At 36.9% G+C, this 14656-nt stretch overlaps 1 protein-coding gene across 3 annotated transcripts in view; it reads right to left on the bottom strand.

Moving 5' to 3' along the window:
• Positions 1-9138, bottom strand: part of LOC108718489 (ATP-dependent translocase ABCB1-like) — a 49529-nt gene extending 40391 nt beyond the window's left edge. Inside the window, exons 1-5 of one of the 3 annotated variants that reach the window (XM_041565963.1) lie at positions 9002-9138; positions 8808-8927; positions 5155-5215; positions 3638-3731; positions 2141-2198 (exon numbers count right to left, since the gene is read on the bottom strand). In XM_041565963.1, coding sequence (XP_041421897.1) covers positions 2141-2198; positions 3638-3731; positions 5155-5191 — 189 coding nt within the window. In that variant the 5' untranslated portion in view covers positions 5192-5215; positions 8808-8927; positions 9002-9138. The remainder of the gene's footprint in view (positions 1-2140; positions 2199-3637; positions 3732-5154; positions 5216-8807; positions 8928-9001) is intronic. The other 2 variants (XM_041565962.1, XM_041565964.1) reach the window with 2 other exon arrangements.
• Between the last annotated feature and the right edge of the window lie 5518 nt (positions 9139-14656).

Raw genomic sequence — 14656 nt, 5'->3', positions numbered from 1 at the left:
CCCATTGCAACCTTATCACATCACATCACATTTCCACATCTCCAAAAAATACGTAAGGGTACTTAGGGTTGGACTGGGCCAGCGGGACGCTGGGAATAAAACCTGTTGGGGTCCCTGCCGACCCAGGTCCTCTTTTCTCTTGCTGGGAAATGCAGGTGAGGATCGTGTCGCTCCACCCCCTGATTGCATCAGCAAGGAGAAATCAGGTACCTGAAGTGCAGGGGGCGGTGGTGGCCCTTTGAGAGAGATTGGGCCCCCTAGTGACAGCCCCAGTGGCCCCTGAACACCACAGTCTGACGCTGAGGGTAATTAACTCAATTTTGGGCTCACATACATCTGACATGCAAATGGACAAATTGCACTGATCCAGTGTATCAGATCACTAGCAGACGTGTAGTTAGTGCAGTTTGTCCACAGTCACAGACCTAATACAAACACCGAACAGGCCATTAGCTGGACAGTTTTCAGCAGTGTTTTAGAGTTGTTGTTGAATTGGGCCATTTTTTCACAACCTGTTGTGGCATCCCTAGAATTACCACCATGTTTAGGGTGATAGCAGCTCCAGGGTTCCCCAGAGTCCCCCGCACTTGAACAGGTTTCTATAGAAATATCAGGATGAAAACAATGGCACTTGGCATATGGAAGTGCAAGGAACATGTTTGTACACAATGGAGCCAATACACACAACACTGTTTGGATGAACCACACACAGTCATACCTTACTATTCACATTATGATTAATGTTGAAGGTGCTTAAAAGGGTTGTTCACTTTTGTGATAACTTTAAGGGGCACATTTACTTAGCTCGAGTGAAGGATTAGAATAAAAAATACTTAGAATTTCGAAGTATTTTTTTGGCTACTTCGACTATGACTTTGAATCGAACGATTCGAACTAAAAATCGTTCGACTATTCGACCATTCGATAGTCGAAGTACTGTCTCTTTAAAAAAAACTTTGACCACCTACTTCGCCACCTAAAACCTACCGAGCACCAATGTTAGCCTATGGGGAAGGTCCCCATAGGCTTTCCTAGCAATTTGGGATCGAAGGAAAATCGTTTCATCGATGGATTAAAATCCTTCGAATCGTTCGATTCGAAGGATTTAATCGTTCGATCGAATGATTTTTCCTTTGATCATTTGATCGAAGGAATTGCGCTAAATCCTTTGACTTCGAGGGTCGAATATCGAGGGTTAATTAACCCTCGATATTCGACCAATAGTAAATGTGCCCCTTAGTATTATATAGAGATTCATATTCTGAAACAATTTGCAATTGGTTTTCATTTTTTATTATTTAAGGTTTTTGAGTTATTTAGCTTTTTTATTCAGCAGCTCTTTAATTTGCATTTTAAGCAATCTGGTAGCTAGGGTTCAAATTACCCTAGAAACCATGCATTGATTTGAAAAAGAGACTGGAATATGAATAGGAGAGGCCTGAATAGAAAGATAAGTAATAAAAATTAACAATAACAATACATTTGTAGCCTTACAAGTCATTTGCTTTTTAGAAGGGGTCAGCCCATTTGAAAGCTGCACAGAGTCAGAAGAAAAAGGAAAATAATTATACAACTATAAAAAATAAATAATGAAAACCAATTGAGAAGAATTGGCCTTTCTATAACATACAAAATGTTAACTTAAAGGTGAACCACCCTTTAAGATACAGGACAGACCCAGTTATCGTACAAAGGGCTGGATTTGCTTTGATAAGCATAACGTTTGATAAAGTTTGTGATCTCTTGAGATTCATAGTTGGACAAACCTCAGTTATGAGCAAGATTTTTAACTCTGCAACTGAATCCTTTATTTAAAGGGAATGTGGAGAATGTGTAAATGATCTTCACCAACCTAAAATACAACTTTTACAGAGCCTAGGGTGTTGCTCTAACTCATCCCAAAATAGGGATTTTATTTAATAAAACGGCAAGGATAAATAGAAGCCTTTATAGCACTGAACAGCCATTAATTCCAGTGTAAGGAAGCAGAATGATATGGATTGGTAGAGGCTTCCACAAAGTGTTGTCTTTTATCCTTGACTTAAAGGAATATATCTTTTTATATAGAAATTAATATTTTCTTATGTTAATCAGAAGAACAATATATACAGTACGCTAACATGAAAAATTATGTTTTTACCAGATCCAGAAATCCAATCAATTCTTTTGAAGGTTTGTCACTGGTTTTTCTTCTGGCTCTAACAAAAGGGGTAAGAAATGTAAATACAGTGTTTAACCACAGTAATTCCATTGATACAGTTAATATATTATATACTAGCAGAGATATAATGTTAAAAGATGCATAAATGAGAAGCACAGTATACAGTTGGTGATGGGCGAATTTGTCCCGAAAATTTATCGAAATGCATTGAAAATGATTTTGAAGCGCGTCAATTTTGATGCCCACAACAATTTTTATACTTGTGCTGATTTTGTCCAAAAGCATTAAAGTCAATGGGTGTCCGAATAATTTTGACACGTCAATTTTTATGCGTGCGACTATCCTGACGCGCGCCCACATTTTATCGCCGCAGTTTTGCAAATTTACTCGCTGGCGGTGAAAAATGGAAATACACCACAAATTTGAACCTGTCGAATTTATTCGCCCATCACTACATGCAGTATATCAGATACAGTATAGCTTTAGTCCAGGGGTGTCCAACCTTTTGGCTTGTCTGGGCCACATTGGAAAAAGAAAAATTGTCTGGGGCCACACATGTAATACACAAACAATTTTTAATGTAAAATTAAAGAGAATACACAGAAAAGAACTACAATACCAGTTGGATAACCAGATGGAACTATACATTGTAATATGGGACACCTGGATATTAAACAGACTTATTATTATATTATTATTACTAACTGGGCAATGGGCAGTGTCCCCCATCCTCCCTACTCCATAGGGCACCACTTTGTTACAACCTGGCATAGTAAGCCTGTTCCTGTTCTCTCTCCTTCAAGCTGGGCCGCATTCATATCCATCCTGGGCCGCATGTTTGGCCGCAGGTTGGACACCCCTGCTTTAGTCTTTATAAATTCTATAATAATGACAATGTTTAATATTCATACACTATGGGGTTTGTTATTGATATAGTAACCCATAGCAACCAATCAGTAGGTAGTATTTATTGGTCAGCTAATTGATTGATTGATTTATTGAGGGTTTGAAGACTTCTATCTGTTAATTAGTTGCTATGGGTTATTGCCCCTGGGCAAACTTAGTGCCTTTTATTACATAACTTCAGGTGTGCAGATGGGTACCCATGTACCCCCCAATATTGTCTCTACAGGAAAGACACAACTTGCACCCAAATGCACACTTATTCTTTTGGAATCAAATCAAAGATTTGTACCAGATAGCTGCATGACCAGTCGGGCTTAAATAAATGGAAATAATGGGCATTGTGGGTAAAATCTATTGATTTGGGCCAGTGTTTACCACATTGTATTTTATCTATCAAAGTAAATCAGTTTTACTATTAGAAAAAGACTACACGTTTATTAATCTCAGGCTTTGCCTATCAGGAGCTTTTCCTACAATTGTATCCACTAATGTTATTAACAATAATTCCTGCATGTCTTTTCTTTGTAGCTATGATTTCCTTCTAATGCACTTTATGATATAATCACTTACTCTTCATTAGTCTTTGGGGCTGCTTCACTATCTGCTGTCTTTTCATAATACTGAAAGTCATGGTGGCCGCCACTTGTATCTTGGTCAATATCACCTGCAGGTCAGTGATGGAACATTAAAATTCTTTGTATTTGCATCAAATTATCAATCATAAAGAAGGAAGGGTAGAACTGTGAAACAGTAAGGGGGGGATGGGGTCGCAACAATATCTTGAAAGGCATGGAAAAAAACAAGATGGGTGGGGAATAGTTGGGGTAGAACAGAAACAGGGACCAGGTCCAACCACACATCTCAGACATGTACAAAGTTTGAAGCCTACAGTTCTTCTATGGCACCCATGTTATCTGATCTTTGGCACAAGGCTTAAAGGGCATGTAAAGGCAAAAAAAATCCCATTTTCTTTAATGAAAAAGAAACCTATCTCCAATATACTTTTATTAAAAAATGTGTACAGTTTTTATAAGAAACCTGACTGTATGCAGTAAAATTCTCCCTTCATTTACTGCTGTGGCTAGGAATTATCAGGCGGTCCCTAACTGCTCTGCAGGGTCCCTAACTGCTCTACATATGAACAGCAGGGGGAGCCCCTGCCTTACTTCTCAGCCATGCAGAACTCAAGCAGCTTTGTTTGTTTCCCTGTAGAACAGTCGGCGACTGTGTAGAGATTTGTATTGGATTTTAATTTTGCTTTTACAACCCCTTTACTGTTTCCAACTCCAGCTGCAGGGACAAAATTCAAGGAGCCAGATTTAAACAGATAAAGTGGGATTCTATTTGGAGGATTATTCAGCTGCAGCCACTCGTTCTGCAGAGTTGGAGAAAGTTTGTATTAAACATTAGATTACATGACAACACAGGACCCAGTACAGTCTGTATATTCGGATGATCAATCAGTCTTGCTGTATCGGCTTCTCGCAGATATTATTTGACTTGTGCTGTTTTGATAATTTATGACGATCCCTAAGCAGCCCAGACTACACTGAGCATGTGCACAGTCTTGGTCTTGCAAAGATGTTTAACAAAGTTACAAGATGGTGACCCCCTGTGGCCAACTTTGAAAGCATAAATCTTTTGTTTGATTAGGCTTGTGGTTCAGTAAGTTCATGTTTATGAAAATACAGCATTTCTAGCCTTATTCTATTTTAGACTTTACTTCCCCCTTTAAACATTTGGATCTGCATAATCTGGGCAACTCAAACAGATCTTTATGTGCATGTCCATCATATGACAGAAATAAAAAGCAAGTTAGTGATGTCAAGCATATAATCCACAGACAGTAGCAACATTACCATTCCTAGTCTACAAAAAAAATGTTGAGGACTCTGGGAAGGACAAATGGAACACATTACAGATTGATAGTTCAGATCACACTTATTTTGGTACAGGTACTATTTGTGTGTGTATATATATATATATATATATATATATATATATATATATATATATATATATATATATATATATATATATATATATATATATATATATATAACACTCCAATATAAGCAGTGACTTACCAGCATTTACTGCTGCTTCTATAGGATCCTCACTCATATTGAATTCTGGGTATAGATAAACCTGTGCATTTAAACCTGATTAGTACATGGGAATGTAAATTACCTTCAAGTACATGGCTATTCAATTTGACAAATGAAGACCAAGTCTAAATGACTAAACACAGGGTCCATTCCAGGGTTACCAGGCTGGTGAGGACCTTTTCTGACACTGTGGGGTTAACAGATTTAACACAGGCCCAATCGCGCAGGTTGAAATAAAACTACAGTACCTGCATGCAAGGACCATAGTCATTTCAGTAGACAATAGAAATAGAACAGTTCAGAGGTGGACAATCATCACTGAAGGACAGGATCAGTGCTTCTAGGTTTGAATGGGCTTTTAGAACATGTATTTTCAGCTATAGGGCCAGATTCAATTCAGTGAGAAAAAGGTTCAGAGATTCAATTTAGAATGCAATTTAATTCAGAAAAATTCACGGTTTTCCAGGTGAGAACTCTATTGACGTCTATGGAAAAAAAACAGAACTGAATTTGGAGAAGTTTTATTTCCTTGAATTGAATCTTGTTCATAAGTAGTCACATGATAAACCAAGAGAACTTTATCTCACTGAATTAAATCTAGCCTGAACCCTTCATTTTTTTAAAAAAATTCTAAAAATTTCAAATGGCTGGCATGTTTCTTTGGCTGATTTTGTAAGTGCTTTTCGCTAGCTTTGAAAAATTAGACCTGTCAACCCTGGTCCACAGCAACACAAGACACGCAAGCACTAGAGCAGGGCCAATTAACTGCAAAAGAGTTAAATACTCTTCCAGAGAGTTCATTGCTTAAAAATATGTGCTGCATAATCGCTGTATTTTTTTTATATACAATATAAACTGAAGTTATCCATCTTTGTAATAGTAACATGCAACATGTCCAATTAATACAAAAAAATGACTGCATTTTGAGGTTGTTTAAACGTAAGTGCAGTTGGAGCTTATTACTAGTAGGCAATTGGGTATCAGTGTTGTATAGTTTGCTGCTCAAATCACCCATTCACTTGGCAATACATAAAAATGCATCTTGCAGAGCAGCTGTTATTTGGAAGTATCCTTGCAACCACTTAATCTCCAGGGGTTAGTGTATTTTATTAGGATCTAATTTAAAAGTCAGGGTATGGTAAACCATTATTGCTATCAAACAAGCTAAACCTTATTGCCGGTCTGCTTTAATCTAGCGTTGCAACCAAGAGCCAGGGGTGTTTCTGCCATAAGGCAAAAAGCTGCTCCTTGTAACTTTAAAAGCCAAATTTCTGGTTATTAAATCGGAAATGTAGCTTTTCTAGCGCAGAAAGCACGATTTCACTCTCTGCACTAGCGATGCAGCCCCCTGAACCCCTGGAAGCAATATAAAGGTAAGCGCTGGGCGTTACTGCAAACACGGCCTCAGGCAGCTTTAATGCCAGGATGCCCTTGCCCAGGGCAAGGATCTTACTGATGCCTGTGTGTGCCATGCTGAGCCAAGAGACACAAGAGAAAATAAACCATAATGACAAAATGGGTACACCAGAAAAAAACCTGCCTCCATTAAAGATACCAGGTTTTTATCTGATATATCCCTAGAAATATATTTTCCAGGAAAAAGGTAAAGTGAAAAAAATTTAAAAAAATTAATGATGTAGCGCTCATCTAGTCATCTTTGGAGGTTGCTTCTGTCAATGGTTTTACCATATGAAAAGTATAGGATTCATTCAGGTATAAGATCCATTATCCAGAAATCTATTATCCAGAAAGCATGTCTGTCTCTCATAGACTCCATTTTATCCAAATAATCCAAACTTTAAAACACAATTTCCTTTTTCTCTGTAATAATAAAACAGTACCTTGTACTTTATCCAAACTAAGATATAATTAATCCTTATTGGAAGCAACATGAGCCTATTTGGGTTAATTAATGTTTACATGATTTTCTAGTAGCCTTAGGGGCAGATTTATTAAGGATAGAATTGTAAATTCTAATTTTGAGTTGGATTTTTGGTCAAAACTCGAGATTTACTATACCTTGACCCTGGGAACAACCTGAATTCGACTATTTGCCACCTAAAACTTGCCAAGTTCCTACAGAAGTCAATGACAGAGGTCCAATGACCCATTTGGAGATTTCAATAGCCTTCCTTTTTGGAGAAAAAATTCAATTTGCGTTTTCGGGTCAGGAATATTCGTTCAAGTTTTAGACGTTCAACATTTTTCTTAAATAACCTCCCAATTGAGTTTTGAGTATATTCGAATTTATTAGAGTTAAAAAAATTCACATGAATTCGAAATTCAACCTTTGATAAATCTGCCCATAAAGTTAAGAAGTTCCAAATTACAGAAAGATCTGTTATCAGGAAAACCCCAGGTCCCAAGCATTCTGAATAGCAGATGCCATATCTCTAGTGGGTTCACTATCCTGGTGGGCCCTAGGCAAATGCCCCTTTCGACCATTTATTTAAATTGTAACTATCCCATTAAAATGCAGGGCTACAGGCGCAGGTTATATTGCCCCAGTCTTAGGGAAACAATTAGGGAATCACTTGACATTTGTGTTATTTACATATTCTTTGCCCGAGTGGCACCATGATAATGATAATTCTAGACAAATGTCCCAGCATAAAACCACAGCTGCATTCTAACTGGAGCTATCTTTTCTGTGATGCACTTTGGAATCCTCTATACAACAGCCCAAAGGGTAATCAGTATTTCTGGAATTTACTAGTATATATTAATACAATATGAATTTACTAGTATATATATATATATATATATATATATATATATATATATATATATATATATATATATATATATATATATATATATATATATATATATATATATATATATAGCATTTACTAGTATATAAATAAGAAATCTAACATTTTCTTATGTATGAAAGTCTTAATTCTCTATATTTTAAAGTACAGGTCATCATTATCACCATTTACTTATATAGCGCCAACAAGTTATACAGTGCTTTACATTAATCAACGCATAAAATCTATTATGCATATAATTATTATTTTCAAAAATGGTTTCCTTTTCCTCTGTAATACAGGTATGGAACCTGTTATACAGAATGCCTGGGGGTTTCCGGATAATGGATCTTTCTTTAATTTGGATCTTCATACCTTAAGTCTACTAGATAATCTTGTAAATATTAAATAAACCCAAGGCTGGTGTTGCTTCCAATAAGGATTAATGATATCTTAGGATCTAGTACTGTTTTATTATTACAGAGAAAAAGGAAATCTTTTTCAAAAATTTGAATTATTTGGATAAAATGGAGTGTATGGGAAACTGGCATTCCGTAATTCAGAGCCTTCTGGATAACAGGTTAACGGATAACGGATCCAAACCTGTAAAAAAACAGCACCTTGTACATGATGGCAACTAAGCTGCATGAATCCATATTAAAGGCAAAATAATCCTATTGGGTTTATTTAATGTTTAAATGATTTTAGGTAGATTTAAGGTATGAAGATCCAAATTAGCATCCTGGATAATAGATCCCATATTAGAATCGAAAGTTGTGTAAAAACTATAGAAATACATTTATATACACACACAAGAGATTAGAAATCCAAGTACAAATTGGAAATACCCAGTATAAAAATGACTTCACAGAGACTTACCTAGAGAAGAATGGCTACTGCATTTGCCTGGCTGGTCCTCTTCTGTATTAATATGTACATGTATCTACACAACACGTTTTCGGAACATATACCTGAACATAACACCTGTCACACCCACCACTGTTGAAGACAACAAAACTATCAATAATCAATGAGCTGTTGGGAGTGTCAGGTGATGGCTTGACTTCTCTTACCTCTTACCTATGCTGGTCACAGCAATCTTCTTAAATGTTGAAATAGAATTAGAAATAGAATTTCTCAAGCTATATCAGGACATGACTTCAACGTCAAAAAAAAAAATCAGAAAGAAGACAAAGAACCCTGAAAAGAGAAAGACCGTCCCAGACAGGATGTGCCAATTTGAGGTGCTGGAAGTCTATTCTCCTGCCTTAGCTCACGTGTTTCCTTTTGCCTGTTCACCTACAGGGTGCTTATAAAGCTTCTCTTACCTTTGATCGGCCCAATCTATTGTCCCGGCTTGTGAAAACACTGACTTGTTTATTTTAAAGTCAGCAGGCAAGATTCTCCTAACTTATAAAACAAATGTGACTGGGCAACTGAACGTATTTCTTTGAGTAAATGGAAGAAAGTGAGCAATGATATTTTCAACCAGTTACAGCATGTCACAGAGTATAGGAGTCTTCAACACTGGAGAAAAGGCTTGAATCTTCTTTTTGAATCAACAAGAGAGTATACTAAAATAACTACACATTGTGCCAAAAGAACACTTAACGGAGTCCTTATTAATAAGGAGAAATCATCAGCCATGAGCAATAGATTTCATTTTTCCTTCATGCAAGCAACAATTCAATGGATATAGTTCATTTTGCATCCAAAAAGCTCAGAAAGGAACAATATCTGATGGAACACGTCTAACTTTATTATATAATGCTTTGCATGGTTGCAAAATTTAGGGGCAGATTTATCAAAGGTCGAGGTGAATTTTCGAATGAAAAAAATTTGAATTTCAAGCTATTTTTTGTGTACTTAGACTAAGGAATAGTCCAAATTCGATTCGAATTTGAAAAAAATTCTAAAATTCGAATGTCGAAATTTATCATGTACTGTCTCTTTAGACTTCGACCATCTAAAACCTGCTGAATTGCTGTTTTAGACTATGGCGGACCTCCTAGAACCTATTTGGAGTCAATTGGTGGACTTTGAAAAATCGAAGGTTCAAATTCGATCGAATGTGCTATTCCTTCTATTCGAACGTTTCAAATTCGGTCGGATAAGGACCTATTCGATCGAAAACAGACCTATTCGACCAAAAAAATCGACTTCATTTCGGTTGGTCTTTTTGAATTCAATTTCGAAATTTTTTCAATTTGAAATTTGACTCATGATAAATATGCCCACTGTCAGTGGCCAAACCTCCTGGCCATTAAAAGTACCAACAATAGGGAACACATGGTTGGATAAGACCTGCTGGATTTGATCCCTTCTGCAGTACCTGCTAATTTGCTGTGTGTCAGCAAATTATTTCTGTAGCAGTGTGAATGTGGAAATGTATTCTCTAAGGGCTCTTACACATGAGCGTTTTTACCTGCGCTCCCCTGCGTTCCGTTTTTCGGCGTTCAGCCGCAGGGGAGCTCAGGAATAGACGCATTTCATTATTTCAAATGGGGCTGTACTCACACAGGCGCGTGTAGGCGCCGAACGCAGGAAAAATGCAGCATGTTGCGTTTCAACCTGCGTTCGGCGCCTACATGCGCCTGTGTGAGTACAGCCCCATTTGAAATAATGAAATGCGTCTATTCCTGCGCTCCCCTGCGGCTGAACGCCAAAAAACGGAACGCAGAGGAGCGCAGGTAAAAACTCTCATGAGTAAGAGCCCTAATACTGTATTCCCGTATTCTCTATTAAAATAGGTCCTGGCATTTCAGGTACACAGAGGCTCAATCAGCCCACATAGGGGCCGAAAAAGCATCCACCAGCCCACTAAATACTGACTTTCTATGGGACCTTATAGCAGCCCCTAAATATAAAACAGACAGACTGCTGTTTAAAGACATCTGAATGTCACTGTATTTAATTAGTAATACATTCAATTTCACATGCAGTCATATGAAAAAGTTTGGGAACCCCTCTCAGCCTGCATAATAATTTACTCCACTTTCAACAAAAAAAAGATAACAGTGGTATGTCTTTCATTTCCCAATTACATCTGAGTACTGGGGTGTTTTCTGAACAAAGATTTTTAGTGAAGCAGTATTCAGTTGTATGAAATGAAATCAAATGTGAAAAACTGGCTGTGCAAAAATGTGGGTACCCTTGTAATTTTTCTAATTTGAATGCATGTAACTGCTCAATACTGATTACTGGCAACACCAAATTGGTTCGATTAGCTCATTAAGCCTTGAATTTCATAGGCAGGTGTGTCCACTCATGAGAAAATGTATTTAAGGTGGCCAATTGCAAGTTGTGCTTCTGTTTGACTCTCCTCTGAAGAGTGACATCATGGGATCCTCAAAACAACACTCAAAAGATCTGAAAACAAAGATTGTTCAGTATCATGGTTTAAGGGAAGGCTACAAAAAGCTATCTCACAGGTTTAAACTGTCAGTTTCAGCTGTAAGGAATGTAATCAGGAAATGGAAGGCAACAGGCACAATTGCTGTAAAACCCAGGTCTGGCAGGCCAAGAAAAATTCAGGAGCGACATATGCAGAGGACTGTGAGAATGGTTACAGACAACCCAAAGATCACCTCCAAACACCTGCAAGAACATCTTGCTGCAGATGGTGTATCTGTACATGGTTCTACAATTCAGCGCAATTTGCACAAAGAACATCTGTATGGCAGGGTGATGAGAAAGAAGACAGAGTCGCTTGTTGTATGCAAAAGCTCATTTAGACAAGCCACAGTCATTTGGGAACAAAGTGCTTTGTATTGATGAGACAAAAAATTTATTATTTGGTGATAACAAAAAGCTCTTTGCATGGTGGAAGAAGAACACCGCATTCCAAGACAAACACCTGTTACCTGGTGTCAGATTTGGTGGAGGTTCCATCATGCCGTGGGGCTGTGTGGTTAGTTCAGGGACTGAGGCCCTTGTTAAAGTCGAGAGTCGGATGAATTCAACCCAATATCAACAAATTCTTCAGCATAATGTTCAAGCATCAGTCACAAAGTTGAAGTTACTCAGGGGTTGGATATTCCAACAAGACAATGACCCTAAACACACCTGGAAATCTACAAAGTCATTTATGCAGAGGGACAAGTACAATATTCTGGAATGGTCGTCACAGTCCCCCAACTTGAATATCATGGAAAATCTATGGGATGATTTGAAGCAGGCTGTCCATGCTCAACAGCCATCGAATTTAACTTAACTGATGAGATTTTGTATGGACAAATGGTCAAAAATACCGCCATCCAGAATCCAGAATCAAAGGCTATAGGGGGCTTCTAGAGACTGTAACATTTGCAAAAGGAGGCTCAACTAAGTATTGATGTAATATCTCTGTTGGGGTGCCAACATTTATGCACCTTTCTAATTTTGTTATGATTCATATTGCATATTTTCTGTTAATCCAATAAACTTTATGTCACTGCTGAAATACTACTGTTTCCATAAGGCATGTTATATATTAAGAGGAAGTTGCTACTTTGAAAGCTCAGCCAATGATAAAACTCCAAAGAATTAAGAGGGGTTCCCCAACTTTTTCATATGACATGTATCACGTACAGCACGAAACTAGCGCAGTACGATGAAGATTTCTGACCCCCCTTAGCTTGGTTTCCCAAAGCTAACTGAGCGTATAAAATAAAGAATTTGTAGCTATATTCCCTGTTTAGGCTTTAGTTCACCATTAAAGTTACACATATTACTTTTTCACACTATTTTTTTGAAATAACTGTGCACAATAAAATATGGGCAGCATTGCAAAAATTAGAGGGAACAACCTAAAACTATATGGCAAATATAACACAGGGTCTACCTGAAGGCATCAACATTGCAAAGCAAGGACAAAATGGACATTTTAATATAAAGTATCAGAAGAAGAATTGAATGTAAACTAACAGTGGTTCATGCCATTCTATTTTAATGGTAAAAAGAACACAGTTACACTAGCAAAGTATATTTTTGTCCAGTGTTTATTCATAGTATATACTAGCTTAGTTTGTACTGTGAAAGAAAGGCCATCAAACTGCCATTTGTTTATAAAGTAAACCCTCAAGTGAGCTTTTGTTGATTCTAAATCGGATTAATTGGCACACATTGTGCTGAATTTATAAAACACAGAGATTACTGACGACTGATGCTGAGTATTAATTAAAGTGCTGCAAAATCGCACAAAGTAATGACTACAATTATATATTATTTGGAAAAAAAAAGCCTTTCCTTTGGCTATTTCCTTCCATGGAGAATTGGAGGAAACGGTTTTGGGATTGAAGTCTTGCTGTCGTTAGGCTACAAACAGGCTTCACAATGCATTCTTGGCACAGTATAAAAAAGAACTGCATTTTCAAAGAATGTTTTACAAGCATTTATTCTTTCAAAGAAACAGGTAGCAACAAAGGGCAACCTGCAAACATGAAAATAAATATTGTCTGGTTAAAAAAAGTACATAACATTTTTAAATTGAATGAGTCGTCATTATTCACGTGAGAGTTATGGAAATGGTTTCCCAAGTTGCCCAGCAACATTGTTTAATTTTGCTTTCAATTTCCTTCATCTGGATGTTTTCAAAAGGCAGCACAAGTGCCTGTACATTGCTCCATCTCTTTCTCTGCTTTTCACTCTATTGGCAGTGCCATCCAATCACCTGGGACCTAAATTCAGCAGTCTTTGGCACTTCGCTAGTTTTTAAGCAGGTGGTACAGAGAGTTCACTCTACGCACACATGAATACGATCTTTTATCTCATTACTAGTCACTAGTAACTTCTTTAAAGGGGTTGTTGGCCTTTAAGTTAACTTTTAGTATGACAATTTGAAATTGGTTTTAATTTTTTATTATTTGTGGTTTTTGAGTTATTTAGCTTTTTATTCAGCAGCTCTCCAGTTTGCAATTTCATCAATCTGGTTGTTGGGGTCCAAATTACCCTAGCAACCATGCATTGATTAAGATACTGCATAACTAATCCTTAATGGAACCAAAACAATCCTATTGGGTTTAATGTTTAAATTATTTTTTTAGTAGACTTAAGGTATGGATCCAAATTCATCCAAATCCATTCAAAGATCAATTATCTGGAAACCTTAGGTCCCGACCATTCTGGATAACAGATCCCATACCTGTATATACTATTCATAATGAGTATGAAATTGTTCAGAAGGCCCCTAACATTCATATTTATGGTGTTTTATCTTTTTACCTGGTTTCATACGGGAGACAAATTATTGAAATATGTAATTTATTTTCAAAAATGTCATAAAAATAGGCAACTTTAGATACATTTGAAGTTTTTAAATTGACAACATATTAAACAATAATTCATTTGTTAAAGATTGTATTTTACTCCATGGTTTTATGTTGTAAACCTTCTGTTACCACCCAGAAGACAAGCAGAGTTTTGTTTTTGCAGTTGCTATTGTCAGCTATTCAAATGTGTGTTCATTATTTTCAAATAAAGAAAATATTTATCATTTAGATATAGCCTCTCACTTGGCTGTGGAAATAAGTGACCCCCTATATTTTGGTAAGACATTTGTTTCATATTTGTAGGACAGGTACGGGATCTGTTAACCGGAAACCCATTACTCAGAAAGCTCCGAATTCTGGGAAGACTTAATTTTATCCAAATAGTTCAAATTTTTAAAAGTGATTTCATTTTCCTCTGTAATAATAAAACACAACCTTGTACTTGATCCAGACTAAGATATAATTAATCCTTATTGGAGG

Source organism: Xenopus laevis, chromosome 6L (genome assembly GCF_017654675.1).
Source record: "Xenopus laevis strain J_2021 chromosome 6L, Xenopus_laevis_v10.1, whole genome shotgun sequence".
NCBI classification, from domain to species: domain Eukaryota; kingdom Metazoa; phylum Chordata; class Amphibia; order Anura; family Pipidae; genus Xenopus; species Xenopus laevis.
Note: the sequence above shows the minus strand (reverse complement) of the source record. Positions and strands in the feature narration are given on the sequence as shown.